General features: G+C 37.6%; 1 protein-coding gene across 1 annotated transcript in view; it reads right to left on the bottom strand.

Annotated features, from left to right (window-relative positions):
• The window catches only part of pemt (phosphatidylethanolamine N-methyltransferase), a 77,825-nt gene that overhangs the window by 59,952 nt on the left and 1,935 nt on the right, over nucleotides 1-15,938 (bottom strand). Inside the window, exon 2 of the mRNA XM_026177316.2 lies at nucleotides 14,028-14,135. Within this exon, the coding sequence (XP_026033101.1) occupies nucleotides 14,028-14,135 (108 nt within the window). The remainder of the gene's footprint in view (nucleotides 1-14,027; nucleotides 14,136-15,938) is intronic.

Here is a 15,938-nt window from a genome sequence, read left to right on the forward strand (position 1 = left end):
GTTTATACACAGCTCTCCTAAGGTCATGACACAAAATTCAACCAGGTGGATGTCTGAAGGTTTCAGTTATGTCAGCCAGGCTTTAGCCATCATCCAGATGGCCTCACATTTGACTCTCTGGTGTACAGAGGAGTTAATGGTTGACTCGAAGCCCAAATTATCACCCCTCCACCACCATGCTTCACAGTTGGTATGAGGCGTTTGTGTTGACATGCCATGTTCTTTTTGAGAGAAGAGACATTCGCCCAGAAACTCTTCCAACATGCCATACCTACTCAGTCTTTTCCTAATTGTACTGTCACAAACTTCAGCATTTAACACATTGACTGAAGCTTGTAGAGTCTGATATGTAGTTAAATCTAGATTCTATCAATTATGTCTAATCTCTAAGGCCAAGCCCTATATACCACTTATGGATCTTAAAAAAAACGTATCCATGCCTTTGTTACATCCAGATTTGATTACTGTAATTCTAACTAACTAACTGCAGCTAGTTCAAAATGCTGCTGCGCATCTCTTAACTGGGAGTGGTAGGTTTGAGTCTATTACTCAAGTTCTTTCCGACCTGCACTGGCTCCCCATTAAATATCGCATTGATTTTAAAATCGTATTGCTCACTTTTAAAATCATAAATAGGGATGGGTAACGGTATCGGTTCTGACATAAACGGTAGTAACCAGACCGAAAAGCAGCGCACATTTCGGTGCTTTATTTCAGTGTTTTTTTTCCTGAGATGTCATACACTTTAGATTCTAGCCAATCATTTTACGTTTCCGAGGATAGTAGGCGGGGCCAGGTACGTACGTTCTTTTAGAGCAGAGCTACAGATTAAAAATGACCAAGGCGAAGCGGTCAAAAGTCTGGCTGTACTTCACAGCAAAATATGCAAACTCAGCAGCCTGCAACAAGTGCTTTAAGCTGATACTGTGATACTGTCAAAGGAGGTAACACCTCAAATCCGATGAAACACCTGGCGACGCATAGCGTTTTTTTTAAAAGCTGAGAAATGTGCCGTATTTGATAGCTTGCTGCGAGACCTCACACCGAGCATATCTACTGCGGGTGTGTTGCCTGTTATCAGACCCGGAGTTAGCAACATCCCCAAAAACACGAAGAGTAGAGTCCTGGCCCCTAGCCCTGCCAGTGTAGCAGAAATGATGAGGATGATGATGCAGCAGCAGCCGTTCTTCTCTGCGTGAGTAGCTTAATGTTGTTCGTATGTAATTTACGTTGAGTAGGCTAACCACGTTATTACATTAATGCATGTAAGGTGAACTAGCAAATATCATCATAGCTACATGCGGCTGTCTTCTTGTTTGCAGTTAAACAGCTAAACATGAGAGGTTTTTGGACAAAGTTTGTGTTTTTTCCATTGTTTAAGCACTGCTTCCAGCCAAGAGTGATGCCATAAATCCCCTATAGCTGCAGAAAAGGCTAAGCTTGTTATCTTTTTACAAAAAAACAGCTGAACATGAGAGGTTTTTGGACCAATTTTGTGTTCTCCATTCTTTAAGCACTGTTTCAAAAGTACCGGTTTGGCACCAGTATCGGATAAAACCTAAACGATACCCATCCCTAATCATAAATAATACCGCGCTCATCTATCTTACTGTTCTCAGCTTTTATACCCCCAGGAGAGCGCTTATATCAGCAGGTCAAATGCTCCTGGTGTGACCTAGATCTCGGCTTAAGACCAGAGGTGACCGCACATTCGCCTTCATTGCACCCTAACTGTGGAATAGTCTGCCTCAAGCTATTTGCACATCTGATTCAATTCAATCTTTTAAATCTTGATTAAAAACTTGTTTATTTAGCCTAGCCTTCTCTGCTTCCTAGAGCCTGCATTTGTAAGTGTACTGTAATTGATCTTTTTGCTCTGATTAATGTTTATAATGATTTAACCTTAAGCCTTTTGGCTTGTGCTACTGTACATGGTGTATTACTGGTTAGTTATGTCTCCCACCTGTCACTATATTTTTATCTATTTGTATCTGTTATTGCTCTTAATTACTTCTTTGGTATACCTTTGGTTTTTAAATGTGCTATATAAAGAAAATTGTATTGTATGTAGTTCTTGGGTTTTTTGCAAATTGTCTGAACATTGGTATGACCTTTTGGTGTTATTGTTCATTCTGCTATGGACCAGAAATTATTTTATTATGTTCTGATTTATAAAACCTTAGAACTAAAAGAGGATTTACTTTCTTTTAAGGTCTCTCAATAGGGCACGTGTATCTGCTCCTCTTTTGATATCATTCAAGTGCCAAAGGAAATGGAAAGTGAGAACAAAAGGACAGATGGAGGACTAAAAAATATGTGGTAGTCATAGAGCAGGTCAGTCACAAATAGAAGCTAAAACACTGGTAGGTAGGTAGAATCAGTACAGCAGGTACTTGTGGTGACAATAACAATAAACGAATAATAATAATAATAATAATAATAATAATAATAATAATAATGCTAAGTGTGAGCACTCACTGCATTTGGTACAGGTCATTACTCCCATAATGTCGGGAGCACAGAATTCTCTAATGGTGAAGGACTAAGCTTTATCTTCATTGGCTCTGCAGGGCCACCCCAGTAAAACAATCCCATAGCATTACCTGTCCTCCAGCAAATGTTACAGTGGAGTCAGGCAGGTAAGGAAGCAGGATTCATCACTCTACAGAACACAGTTCTCCTGCTCCAGAGTCCAGCAGTGGTCTGTTTTGAATTCTGTAGTTATTGAGTCTGTAGAACATTACACTGCATTACCTTGGCACTTGATGACTCCACACTGTAAGTTTACATAGTCTGCTGTTTCATCACTGAATTGCTCTTAAATGCTTCCATTTGCAACAATTAAACTTAGAGTTAATCCTGGATTATCTCGGAGGGAAGAGGTTTCACACACTGGTGTGCAATGGTGGCATCCTATTACAGTACTGCACTATTTTGAGCTTTTTGGAGTGAACCATTCTTTCCCAACTGTTTGCGGTACGTGTCACAAACAGTTGTGAAGGTGGGTCAAGGTAGGTACTTAAGTTTTGTGGGAGTCTCATGGCAATGGGACCGATACCTGACTGTAGAGATTGTGAGGTGTTGACCAAAACCTTTGTCCGTATAATGTAATTTAATAATAAGAGCTTTTTTATTCTGTTACCTCATTATCTATATTTCCTTTTTCAAACTTCAGAATCTTACAGTCTATCTCCTGGCAATCAGTCATTTACAGCAAAGACAATGTGTTACATCATTTATATGAGCCCTGTCCAGGTTCAAGTAGACTTTGTCAGGCCCTTTTCCACTAAATATAAGCAAACTGTTTTGCAGACAAACATTTTTAAGGTCATCAGAACATGCTTTGCATAAAAACCTTCTTTACCTAGAGCCTGAAGTCAAGTGTGAATTCTAGCTGGAATGTGAGCTCAAGGTAGATAAACCAAGAAAAGACAAGCTGACCACTTTCCTACCAATGAATTAGATACATAGCTCGAAAACATGCATGTAACGCTACCTAAAAAAGATTTCTATGAAAACAAAATGCGAATGAAGCATTTGTTTTACAATATGAGCAGAAATGTCATCTACACAAACACATGGTATAATGTACATGGCTGTTGCCATGGAAACTCATTCAAGGGTTTCAGTGATGATAGATGCAAATGTAAATGGCACAAAAATAATGCTTTAAAGATATCCGTGTCAACAACCCTTTTCTTTCACCTAGGTGCTAGTTTTAGAAAGAGAGGATGTAAGCAGAGAGCAGAAAGAGGAGTGTGGCACACAAACCTGTCCATGACTGCATAACCGTGACTTGACTGCTTTGCCTGCGATTCTTTTGAAATAATAAAGTTTGTATAAGGTTTCAGCTAGAGATGGACCGATCCGATATTACGTATCGGTATCGGTCCGATACTGACCTAAATTACTGGATGGGATATCGGAGAGGGAAAAAAAATGTAATCCGATCCATTAAATATTAAAAAAAAAAAGCACCTCACAAAACTTGTGACATGGCTTAACTCTGCTCATAACCGCTCATAGCACATCGGAGCAGTATGCATCACGTGATAGAGCGGCTGTAGCGTGCAAGGCCTGTTGTCTGGTTGAGCATTCGGAGCCTCGCTACCATTTCATCTCCGAGGAAGTTATCCCAGAGAGAAGTAAAGCAAGTGTGTAAGTTCATCTCTGAATGTTTGTAAAGCATTCCAGCGTTAAGCTTAACAACCGATATATGGAGCGACTGCCTCTTCTCTCTCTCTCCCTCTCCTGCTGCTACTTCAATCATGAAACTGATTAATGATCAGCTGTTCGGCTTTTCCGTCGCAAGTCCGTCTCTCTTGTTTGTTTATCGCCCACTTTGCGCCAGAAAGAGGAAACCAGCGGGTGAACAACAGCAGCACGTTTAAGCTTGATAAGCTGTTGTTAGAATTAATTTATTATTACTTTCTACACCAGGATCCTTTTCTAGCTGACGGCTGGTAACTGTGCAGGGGCGGATGTAGCAAAATTTAGCCAGGGGGGCCGATAGGGCATTAACAGGGAAAAGAGGCACAGAGACATACTTTTCTTTCTTATTCTCATTTAAAATGTCTAGCTTTTAATAAATAATTATCTGAATCTTACACCCAAAGTTTTAATCTGATGTAAAATGTATAGAAGTCCATTACTGTATATAGTAACTATTAAGTCTAATATACCCTAGTAAGCTATAGTACTTTTTCCTTTGGGAAGGTACCATCTGTGCAGTCTGCAGTTCTGTTGAAGAAAGATGTTGAATCTATTTAATTATTCTTGAAAAATAATTTATTTCTGTGCATTTTTTTCACACTGCATCAAATTAAAGTTGATTACGTCGATAAGACATCATGAGGTGGAGGGTGGTTCCCTTTTTTTTTTTTTTTGCTGGGAGTTTGCAACCCTATTAGTTAGGTTGCTTACTCTGTAAAATACCAGAATAGGGAGGATAGAGTAGGTTTAAGTTTATTAGATTGATCAGTATTGCTGAACTATGAAATATTTTGGGTGTAGTGTATTTTTTGCATACAGGTATAACAGAATAGCTTTAGTGGGTTTTTTTTTTTTGTTTGAATTTGAGTATGAACTTATACAAAATGCAGCAAGATATTAAAAAACAGTTTTATTGATTAAAAAAAACACTATATCGGATTCATATCGGTATCGGCCGATATCCAAATTTATGATATCAGTATTGGACATAAAAAAGTGGTATCGTGCCATCTCTAGTTTCAACTAAAAACTTTGAGGTACAGGAATGACAGGCTAATATGAATTACTTGAGTCTTTCCGTCATCAATGCCTTAGTGGTTATGCAGATGGGGCAGTGTGGATGAGAGAGCAAAAAGTAAGAGTAGAGCAGAAAAGCAGAGATATAACACTATGTGGAATGGTGGTTGATGACGAATCTACTGAGAGATGTAAGAGAACAAAAACAAATCATCTGATCTGGATCTCTCTTAAAAAAAAAAAGTAAAAATCTAGTACTTTAAGTGGTGCTACCCAACACAAAACAATTACTATTTTTTGTACAAATTTCTTCAAACCAGTGTAATTTTGAAAGTTAATTTTGATTTAGTTTTATTCATAGTCTTTTGACTGAAATGTCATTTAGTTTCAGTTATAATTCAAGAATCTGAATTCTTTCAGTTTTAGTCGGCTAATCATCATCAGATTATAGTAGTCTGGCTTTACTGCACAAAGAGATTGATGAAAGTGTCAATACATTTCATCATACTCCTCGTGCATTAGGTTTTATTTTGTTTTCATCTTGTTTTCATCAAAAAAAAAAAACTATGATGAAAATTATTGGTCAACAAAATTAACACTTTTGATTGAAGTGGTATGACTGTAAAAATGTCACAGATTATAAAGCTTACACACAGGACAATTAAGCCCATTCTAGCTCCTAAAAAGCACACCCATCATTTAACACTACATCCAAGGCTTTCAGAAATTACACCATGCATGTCTATGCAATCAATACAACTTGATTATAAGAGATGATTCACATGTAAAAATCATGAGTAATTAAAAAATTCCAATGTAATGCTAATTAGCAATCATCACAGTCAGTGTTGCACTGCAGTTAAGAGCATATTCAAGTTTTCTATACAAACTGCAGGTGCAATATCTGGACTGGCAGAGATATATTGCCGTCTTCCGGCTCTCAGACAGGGTACCTGAGTCAGTATATAGACCACCTACATACACACACAGGCTCAAAGCCCACACTGTGCAGGTGTTGCTGAGGTCAGTAATGCCTGCAGAGATTCATTCCCTACACACAAAGTGTACCATGCCCAGAATCGGTGCAACCACAGGCTGATTTCTGGGGCCTAAAGCTCAGGATTATCCTCCTTTCATAACAAGGTCAATGTGTCACAGCCTCACTCTGGCACACTGCCCTCCTGGCCCTGCTGAGTTCTTTCTTTAAGTCAATTTCCTGGCACTGGATGTGTCATGAATTAAACACACGGGACTAAAGAAAGAGAAAACATGGCTGCAGCGGGGTCTGTTTTAGAGACAGATAAAATTGTTAACATTTGGGCATGATCCTGAATATTTCAATGCTTCAAAGTGGTTGCTGAAGCAACATTCATTACAGCAATTTCAACTCTGGAAAAACTCTGTTTTGATTGGGTTTCTTCAATCAAAACATTAAATGTCTTAAAAAGATGATGTCTGACCGTGGCTGCAGCATTCTCGAGGGAGGAATCGGTTGTGATCGGCAGAGTATTTCAAGTTCAACTATCACGTGAGCGTCATGATCCTTTTTATGGATTTAATGCTCTATTACTTTACAGGTTATATAATAGACATTATGAAGAATTACTTTAAGAAGTAGGAGGATTGTTTTTGCTGCTTTACCAGTATTTTTTTTCTCCTTTCATTTGCACCCCTTCTTTTGTGATTTCACCTCAAGTATGAGTCATCCTGGTAGAATTACTCACAGCACTCTGACACACGCACTTGTTCAGGTGAAACTTTACACTGTCATTCCTGCAGTCGCAGACTTACTGATTATGGTTTACAGCAAGGATAGCAACCTTTACCATGAAAAGAGATATGTGGTACTTCGTTTTAGCATTCAGTACAATAATATAGTACTGTGAAAAAGTAATCTGTTCGCATTTTGCTTCCAAGGATCCAGAAAATTTTTGTAATTTTTAAAAGTGGCTTTGAACAGCAATCCTCCAGGCTTTCCGGGGGTCTTTTATAGGTTTTCTTTGGATACTGGTTGCTTTTTCATTCATTTTTAGTACAGCTCTTGTACTTGACCATTTTCAAAGACATCCTCTAGTTTTTCAAGCCACTTAACACTGACTTATTAACCCTTTAAGACCTACCACAGAACCAAGTCCGCCAGAGCTTATATTACATTTTTACATGCTGTGGTGCCATTTTTGGGAGTATTTCAAGTTGCTATACATCAATACAACCATTATAGCCCAAATTTTAATAATATATCTGCATTAGGTGCATAGTAATTACATAAATTGCAAAAAAGTGCAATAAACTACAAAAAAAATTGAAAATCGTTTTTGTTTTTTTTAACATATATTTCGAGTTAGAGAAATTTAAGAGGCTTATCCCTCAAAACTGTAAATACAAAAAAGTTGCACAAACTAGTTTCCCACCACAGGAAATTTATTTTGAGTGTCTTCATAGTTTTATTTTTGAAATACACCAATTTTCATATACTGCAGGAAAAACAAAAATAAATATTATAATGCAAATTTGCAAAATAACAGCATATGCATCAAAATAAACTATTTCCAGCAGTGCAATATGAGTCCTAAGCATCCCAGAAACGACACAGAAAGTCATAAACTCAAACATAACTTTTAAAAACACAAGTATGGGCTCATAAGGCCCCGATCGTAAAAAACTACATTTCCGCAAAATGACGTCACTTCCGGTTTCGGGCAGCTCATGGTGGACATGCGACAGTTCACGCTGATGGACGTAGGAAGTGTTATGAACAGCTGATCGGATCGGCGAAGCGTGTTTCTGGAATATTGTGTTTTTGTTGCTGCAAGTGCTTTTTATGCAGTTTTTGCAAAGCTATATGTGGAAGGAAACTGTGACCTAGGACAAGCTCATGGCATAAGATGTAAGTACAACTCCTCCGGTTTCATATGCAAAAAAAAATTATTGCGCTAGCTTACGTGGTTGCAGAGCTACCGGGATTTAAAAATAGTTACGCAAAACAGAGCGTGCCCGCTCCGACCGGCTCTAAAGGGTTAATCATTCAAGGTTATAAACCTGCACCTAACTGACAACCCATTTTAGATTGTATCTTTGGGTACTTTGTTAGTAACAGCCTATCACAAAAACACTATCTGAATCTATGAAAAATGCCAAAGATAATGAGATAACAATTCAACAAGCCTAAAATAGTGTTGTTATTTTTTTTTTAGCTAGTAAGGTTAATGCTATAGAGCAATTAGCCAAAAACTTGGCGTATGTCAGCATGGTATGCAGTGTGATTTTAAAAATGTGAGAAAACTGGACAAGTGGAGGCATAAAAAGAAAAAGTATCAGGTGAACAGTATCTGAAAGTCATGTCTTAGGAAATGAGAAAGAAAAAAATCCATCTACTGTTCGCTGAAGCATCAGCAGAGACGGTTCAGGGGAAAGGTTGTTACAGCAAAGGTACTTGGGAGAAAAGGCTGAAGTATGTCAAATTACACCCAATCAGTGGCAACGGGTCTAATAGACTGATGAATACAAATGTGACATTTTTGGTTCAAATGTTGAGAGTTATAACAGTCAGTTTCTACAGCTATCTTCACGGTTTGGTTTAGATTGATGATCATTTTTTTTGATCATATGATTATTGATTGTTACAGAGTTGTAAAATATCATAGTTTTATGATATTTATCATGGTTATAAATCACTGGTTTGACATACGGTAGGGGGGTTTCTCTCTGACATGCGTGGGACAACTTCTACATTCCAATATGAAGTTTTATCAATAGTAGCCATTAGAAGATGGCAACTCTAGTATTATTTGCTGGTTTCTGCAAAAATCAAGTCTGTTTTTATCATGTTTGTTGAGCATGTGTTAGCAACAGCCTCCGATTTGTGTTTGACCAAAGGTAGAAGGTTGGACATCCTGATATGTTTGTGTTTTTCCTCCTGATGTAGAGCAGTTAACCAACCTTGCATTTTAAACACCATTACGATGTTTAATTTGAAGATTAACTGAAGCGCGCCTCGACTTCACGTTGTAACAGGGCAGCTGCTCTGTGCTTCATCTCATTTTAGTTACATCATCCGATTCAGTATAAACGTTGGAACAGTTCAGGGATATTTTGTTGCATAAGAAACACGATTTGGAAACACTAGCATAGCGTGGCCTCATATGGTGATAAAAAACAGCTTTTCTTTATTTGTGTAAAGTTTGAGTGCAAATGGGATAAAGCTTCCTGACTGGTACCTGCCAAGCTGCGATTGCTTTTTTACAGGTCGAACCACGTGTGGGTGCACGTATTCAGTAGTACCTCACTGCAGACTTATACCTCTATGCTGAGACTTTTAATAGGTACCTGGAGTTTTCTAATAAAAAGCTGTGTGACCAGGAAATACTGATTTTTTTAGCACTCTATAACAACTTCTACAGAATGTCTCTCACCTCCTGATAGAACATTTCAGTTACATGTTGCTTTATATATAGAAAGGTGATTTTCTCCCAGTTCATTTAACTATTTATGATACCTTTCCCTAAGACAAATCTAAAAATATGGCAGTACTTTTTAAATAAAGTTATTTATAACTTAGTTCAGATTAGTTTATATATGCTGAAAAAGAAGGACACCCACATTGTTGGACCAGCGTTTAATTGTGTGTCTGAGGTAAAATGCTACTATTGTATTTCCTGTACTGGTGCACACTTTGAGCACTTGCTGTCAGACACAGTGATCTGTTAATTTACATGTGAAGAAAAAAGAATAAAATTAGCCGTGCAAATTTTTCCTGTGAAATTAAGTGGTTGATATGAATGATATTTGTGCATTTGGTGCTTTTCAGAAGTGAAAATAAAACCAGATAATGGGAGGAAATACTTTACACAATTTTCACACTTGAATATGAAAAACAGGTAAATAGTTGGGGTTCACCTAAAAGGTTTTCATACCTTTAAGCATTGATGATTCCTTTCTAGATGAGCAATCTGGTTATTCTATAAGCATTTATGCACCATCAGAGATGTAGTCTGTAAACAAATTGCTGATAACAAGCGGACTAGCCGCTCCCCTCTTTCATGTTTCCCAAAAGACAATTTCAATTAATCTGACCAAAGAACAGTTTTCCACTTTGCCTCAGTCCGTCTTAAATGAGCTTCAGCCCAGAGAAGATGGCAGGTTTCTAGATCATGTTATCTGCATGAACTGTGTTCACAGACAGTGATTTCTGAAGTATTTTGAAATGTCTGGTCCAAACTAGACTTATTAAAAAAACCTACACATAAAAAATGAAATTTTAAATAACCATCAGCATTTTTGTCAGTCAGTTTGGTAATAAAATGTAAGTGTGCAGAAAGAAGGACTGTCCTTATTTTCCTGACATACTCAAACAGAATAGAAATGTCTTCTTAGGAGATCACATCTAAAGAATTTGGTCCCAAAGCCAAAAGAGGGCTGGGAATGTCTTCCAAACTGTTCTTCAGTTGCCTTTAGTCTTACCCGGACATTTAGGCTCCCTCTGAATGTGCAGCAGGAAACAATTTGCGTTCTTATAAGTATTTCTTTTGTCACAATGCAGTGTGACTGTGACCTACTGTAAATTCTGTCACCTAAAAAAATCTGCAGACAGTAGACAGACCACAGGATAATTACTGGGTCGTTCCAAACTGCAAAACATCTTCAGCTCAGACGCTTTTGCTTTTACAGACTCTCCTGTCAATTCAACCATCTCCTGTTGTGTTAAACAACTAACAGGGCACCGTGTACCTCACACTGCAGCTGTTAAAGCAAAAGTAGCTTCATGTCCTTGCTCACTAATAATAAAGTAGACTGGCAACTTTGAAGTATGAGAGTGTTGGAAGCTTTCCAATTAAATGCTCATCCTTCTTAGAGATAATTCAGGCTACAACATCTCTAGGGTACATTTTTACTTTGACTGTGTTAAAATAAATTAAGTAGTCTAAAAATATTATATGCTAATAGCATATAAATAATATCACACGTGCCAGATTGCAACTTTAAAGGTTGGTTAAAGTTATTGGACTGTATGTAGTGCTGGTGTTTACAACACAGAAGGCCATTATGTTGTCAGAGAATCTATTTAAAATGCCCCCAAAGGCACCAACGGCACAAAAACTAACCATTGAGGTCTAGCTTGATAATTTGAAGTAATAGATGCTGTCTAGGCTATGTCAGTCAAAGTGGCCACGCTCCTTATCAAGGGTTAGGGTGCAATGCTGATGCACTGGTGCCTTTGTTAACCAGCCTTAGGTTGCCACTAGTGGAACTGCAGTTTTTGACTTTTTGACGCTTTCATCAGGTAGCCTGCTTTAATAAAACTTGTCAGAAACTGAATTAAACGTGTAGATGCAAATACACTTAAAAAAAAAAGGCAGCTACCAAAACAACACAAAAAATAAATTCTGGCATGTTTATATGTATAATATTACTTCACTGTATCATTATACATATTTGTGTCTTTATACATTCATAAGACGGCTAACCCAAAGCAGAAACATCCCATCTAGAAATGGCCACTTCTGGCACATAGATAATAATGGATAAAATACAATACACTACCTTCAAAGTAGAAATTCTCAAACTGGTGTTACATCACATTTCACCTCTTTAATTATTATTCATGCTGTTCTCATTGTAGCAAACTTTTTCCTAACAGCTAAATTAAATTCAAAGTTAGCAGCTAGTTGGTAACAAAAACAAAACAAGAAAAAAAACCTGTAAAATTGTCAATCAATTTAACAGTCAAATATTTCTTGGAAATGCATCTATTGGATCAGTTAGCAAGAGGAAACTTATCTAATCCAAACATCCTCTAGCATTATTAGCTGCAAAATACCTCCATAACGCATCTATTATATTAATTCACAAAAAGAAAAAGTGAACTGGGAGTGTAACATTTACTTTTCCACTACCTTCTATCAAATCAGTCTGTACAATCATCTTCCTTATTCTTTAGGTGACAACAAAGGGATTGTCATTTCTTCTTAAAATCCCACTGGCAGTTCCTTTAGCCTGATGTTGGGGTAGAGAATAACACCATCCATCCCAAATGTGTTGAGTCACTCTTTAACAAGATAATATTCCAATAAAATCTAATTAAACCTCCATCCAGAGTAGTCACAACTTTGACAATTACCGCGCTGTAGCTCAAACAGAGGAGATAATAAAAAAGTGAAAAGTTTGATAACCTTTCTATATGAGCAAATCCTAACGCTGTTTGTCTCACATTATAGCCACTTAAAGCTTCTATTGCATCATAACGCTGAAACAGGATGATTTGAAATGAGTACCTCAGTGACATTTACTTAAATGCAGATAATTGGCTTCTCCTTCCATAAGACAAACATGCTGGGGCTTCTTGCTGGGCTGTGCAGGTGTTATGGTGGATAGATTAAATGGCCAAGTGAGTCATCATTAAAAGGTTAATTAAATGAATTTCGAAACCCGACACATGAACCAGTTGGAGCAGTGAAACTCTAGTTAAATTAGGCCAATTTCAGAGAATAATTCCACTGCAGAGTAATTTATTATTATTATTGTTATTATGAAAGTTAAGCAGCAGCATCATAGAGTAAATGAAGGCTGCTGGAGCCAATGAGACATATGAAAATGCAATATATCTGTTTGACCTCTTGTGAAGTTTTAATTAAAGATGTATAGATATATATGCATGTTTTTTAATCTAACTAATGCTTACGTACTTTAGATATTAATATGTTGAGTTGGCTTTATGTAACATAATGTTGTATTTACAGTATTATGTAGACTTGCAGATATAATTAGACCACAGTGTTGACTTAATTGTCTCAATAACTACCATCAGTGGGAAATACGTGCGCACTTATGCCTGCACTTGATACCTGGAGCATCTGTGGAGCGTCACGTAAAAGTTTATGTAATGAGTCTTTACCCTCTGATGATGTAAAGGACTAAAAATATGAATGCAGACTCTTCCTTAGTTACTAATCTCCAACACGTTGACTCCCATACTGCTATTAGCCAAAAACATGACATATCTCAGCATGCTGTGCAGTTAGTCCTTAAAAACGTGAAGAAAGTGGACATGTGGAGGGCAAAGGAAGAACAGGGAGGGCAAAAGAAAACCATTTACAGCAGATTAATAATACATAAAAGTCCTATCATTAACAAATAGGAAAATAAACAGCAAAGATATGACACAAGACCTGAGGGCTGCATCTGCCCCTCCACCTACTGTTCACTAAAGGCTCATCAGAAATGGTCATCAGAGTGGCTGTTAAGGAACCATTTTTAAGAAAGGGAAACATGGAGAAAAGGCTGAAGTACGCCAAATTACAAAACAAAATCTGTGGCTTCTTTTGACTTGGAAGAAGACAAAAAAGAGAGACAACAGTGAGTGTCTAAAGGCATCTTTAAAACAATGGAGGCTGTGTCATGGTTTGAGGCAGTGTTAATGACCCTGTTAAAGTTCAGATCTCAACCTGATAACTCGTATGCTGATGACCTACATTTGTTATGCTAAAAAACGCAGAATTAACACTGAAGCCATCTTGGAAGCTACAAATCCTATTTGCAATAACAGGCCTCCAATCCAACTGTTTGGTTCGATTTTTATTTTATTTTTTTTAAGTATTGACTTTTGCTGTTTGAAGGTAACCGTCACAGGTTTCAAATCGAAAAGTCTAACAAAAATTTATTGGAAAACAATTGCTCTTTTTGGCAATGGAAGAATAAGGTTTTGATTGCACAGGATGAGAAGTACACACATTAAAACTAATATACACTCTTTTTTAGTAGCTAAAAAAAAAAGCTCTAATACAATCTAGAGCAGCACTTACCACATTCCAAAATAAAGGGTTAAAAAGGATGGCAATCACAGCAATACACAAGCGGGAGTCGTAAACATGAATGTGTTTTAGGAAGGCTTCCAACAGCGTCAAGTCCATCTGAAAGAAATAACCACGGGAAAATAAGAGAAACAAAAAATTGACTTGTCAATTAAGGTCACATCCATTCCATATAACATGACAATAAATAGCAGATGCACCTTGTTAACCAAGCTAACTAGCCAGAACTAGCATTAGATGACAAGGCCCTGGCTCTACCGGCCAATTCCAAGCAAAGTCTACAAAACAATTTTCAGCTCATCTTTCATATACAGTCTATTACACATTATACAACCATCTTCCCTAATCTGACCAAAGTGTCCTTGACTTATGGTTTGAACTGGCCAGTTACCGCGTAGTCATGCTATATCAAAAGCTTTCGTACAGCGCTTTGATATTGAATAAGCAGGAGCAAAATAATCACAGATCACACAGTGAAACACGCTGAAGGGTGTAAAGATTACTTAATTAATTTTTATGAAGTGCAGCAACAGCGATAAGATTTCTTTCAAAAACAGTAGGCTCCTCTGTGTGGTTTTCCACTTTATATCCACTGGCGCCAGTGATGGAAAGCAATAAAATCCGTCCTTAGGCTAATGCCCTCTGTTTACTTTGGGTGTCTTCTGTGTTCTTCACAGTGTCAGCACCAAAAGGGAATTATAGCCAAAAGTACTGTGAGCCATTTTGCAGTTAGTCAACAGGAAAGATCTGCAGACTTCATGACAGCATCGTGACTACATAAAATTTACTTCTTTTCAGCCTGAAGGCTTTGCTAAAGGAATGGTCTGGATTACAAGAGCTTGGAGGGGTTTGCAAACCCCTCTCTTGAAGAGGGGTTCTTACATTACAGGGGTAAAACTGAATAAAACTGGCAAATGGCAGAGGTGTGGACTCGAGTCACATGACTTGGACTCGAGTCAGACTCGAGTCATTAATTTTATGACTTTAGACTTGACTTGAAAAAAAGTTCTAAGACTTGTGACTTGACTTGGACTTTTACACCAATGACTTGGGACTTGAATTGGACTTGAACCGGTTTACTTGAAAAGACTTGATATTTTACCCCAAATATAAAATTTAACATGCATATTATATGGAGATTGAAAATGTGACGTCATTCACGGGTAGAACCGCAAAGGATTCTGGGAACTCATGGCAAGCGGTACTAGCGCACGCAGGCTTTCAATTAAAATCAGTCACACAGCGATAAAAAGAAACACAAAAATGTCAAGAAGCTGTTGTATTATTAACTGCAATAGCCGGTCGCATGACAGCCACGGGAAGCCGATGGGTAAAGAGATCGGTTGTTATCGGATTACGTCGTTGAAGAGAAATTGTTCGAGCCATGTTTCCGAAGTAACAAAGAGGCGACTGGATTGCAGCCATTCAAAGATCAAATATAACGTCCCAGAACCCTCCAGCTCACAGGTTAGTCTGCTCCAAGCATTTACACAAAGGTCAGTCTGCTGTTGTAGTTAATGCGTCATTTTCATAACATAATTGGTGATATAGGTTACAAGCAAGTCTGGCGCTGAACAGAAATTGTCGCGCTATGCTCCTTTATTTATTGTGCATAAATAGTAAATTGTCCTGACACAATATTGCGTTTCGCTTCTGTTATTATGGTACACTGACAAAAACACATACTTTTATTCACAGGATAAAACAGGTTTTTTGTATCACTAATTGCCCAGTACGATTACAGCATACAGTATTATTGTCACTGCTACATTTCTGTGATGCTACCAGAAATTATTTCCACTACTAATTAATTACCGTTGAGCTCAAAGGTTATATTAATAAACGGTTAACGAATGTGTATTTATGAAGACGATTTGTGAGACTGGTAAACTTATGATACGT

This window comes from Astatotilapia calliptera, chromosome 8, assembly GCF_964374335.1.
Source record: "Astatotilapia calliptera chromosome 8, fAstCal68.1, whole genome shotgun sequence".
Classification (NCBI taxonomy): domain Eukaryota; kingdom Metazoa; phylum Chordata; class Actinopteri; order Cichliformes; family Cichlidae; genus Astatotilapia; species Astatotilapia calliptera.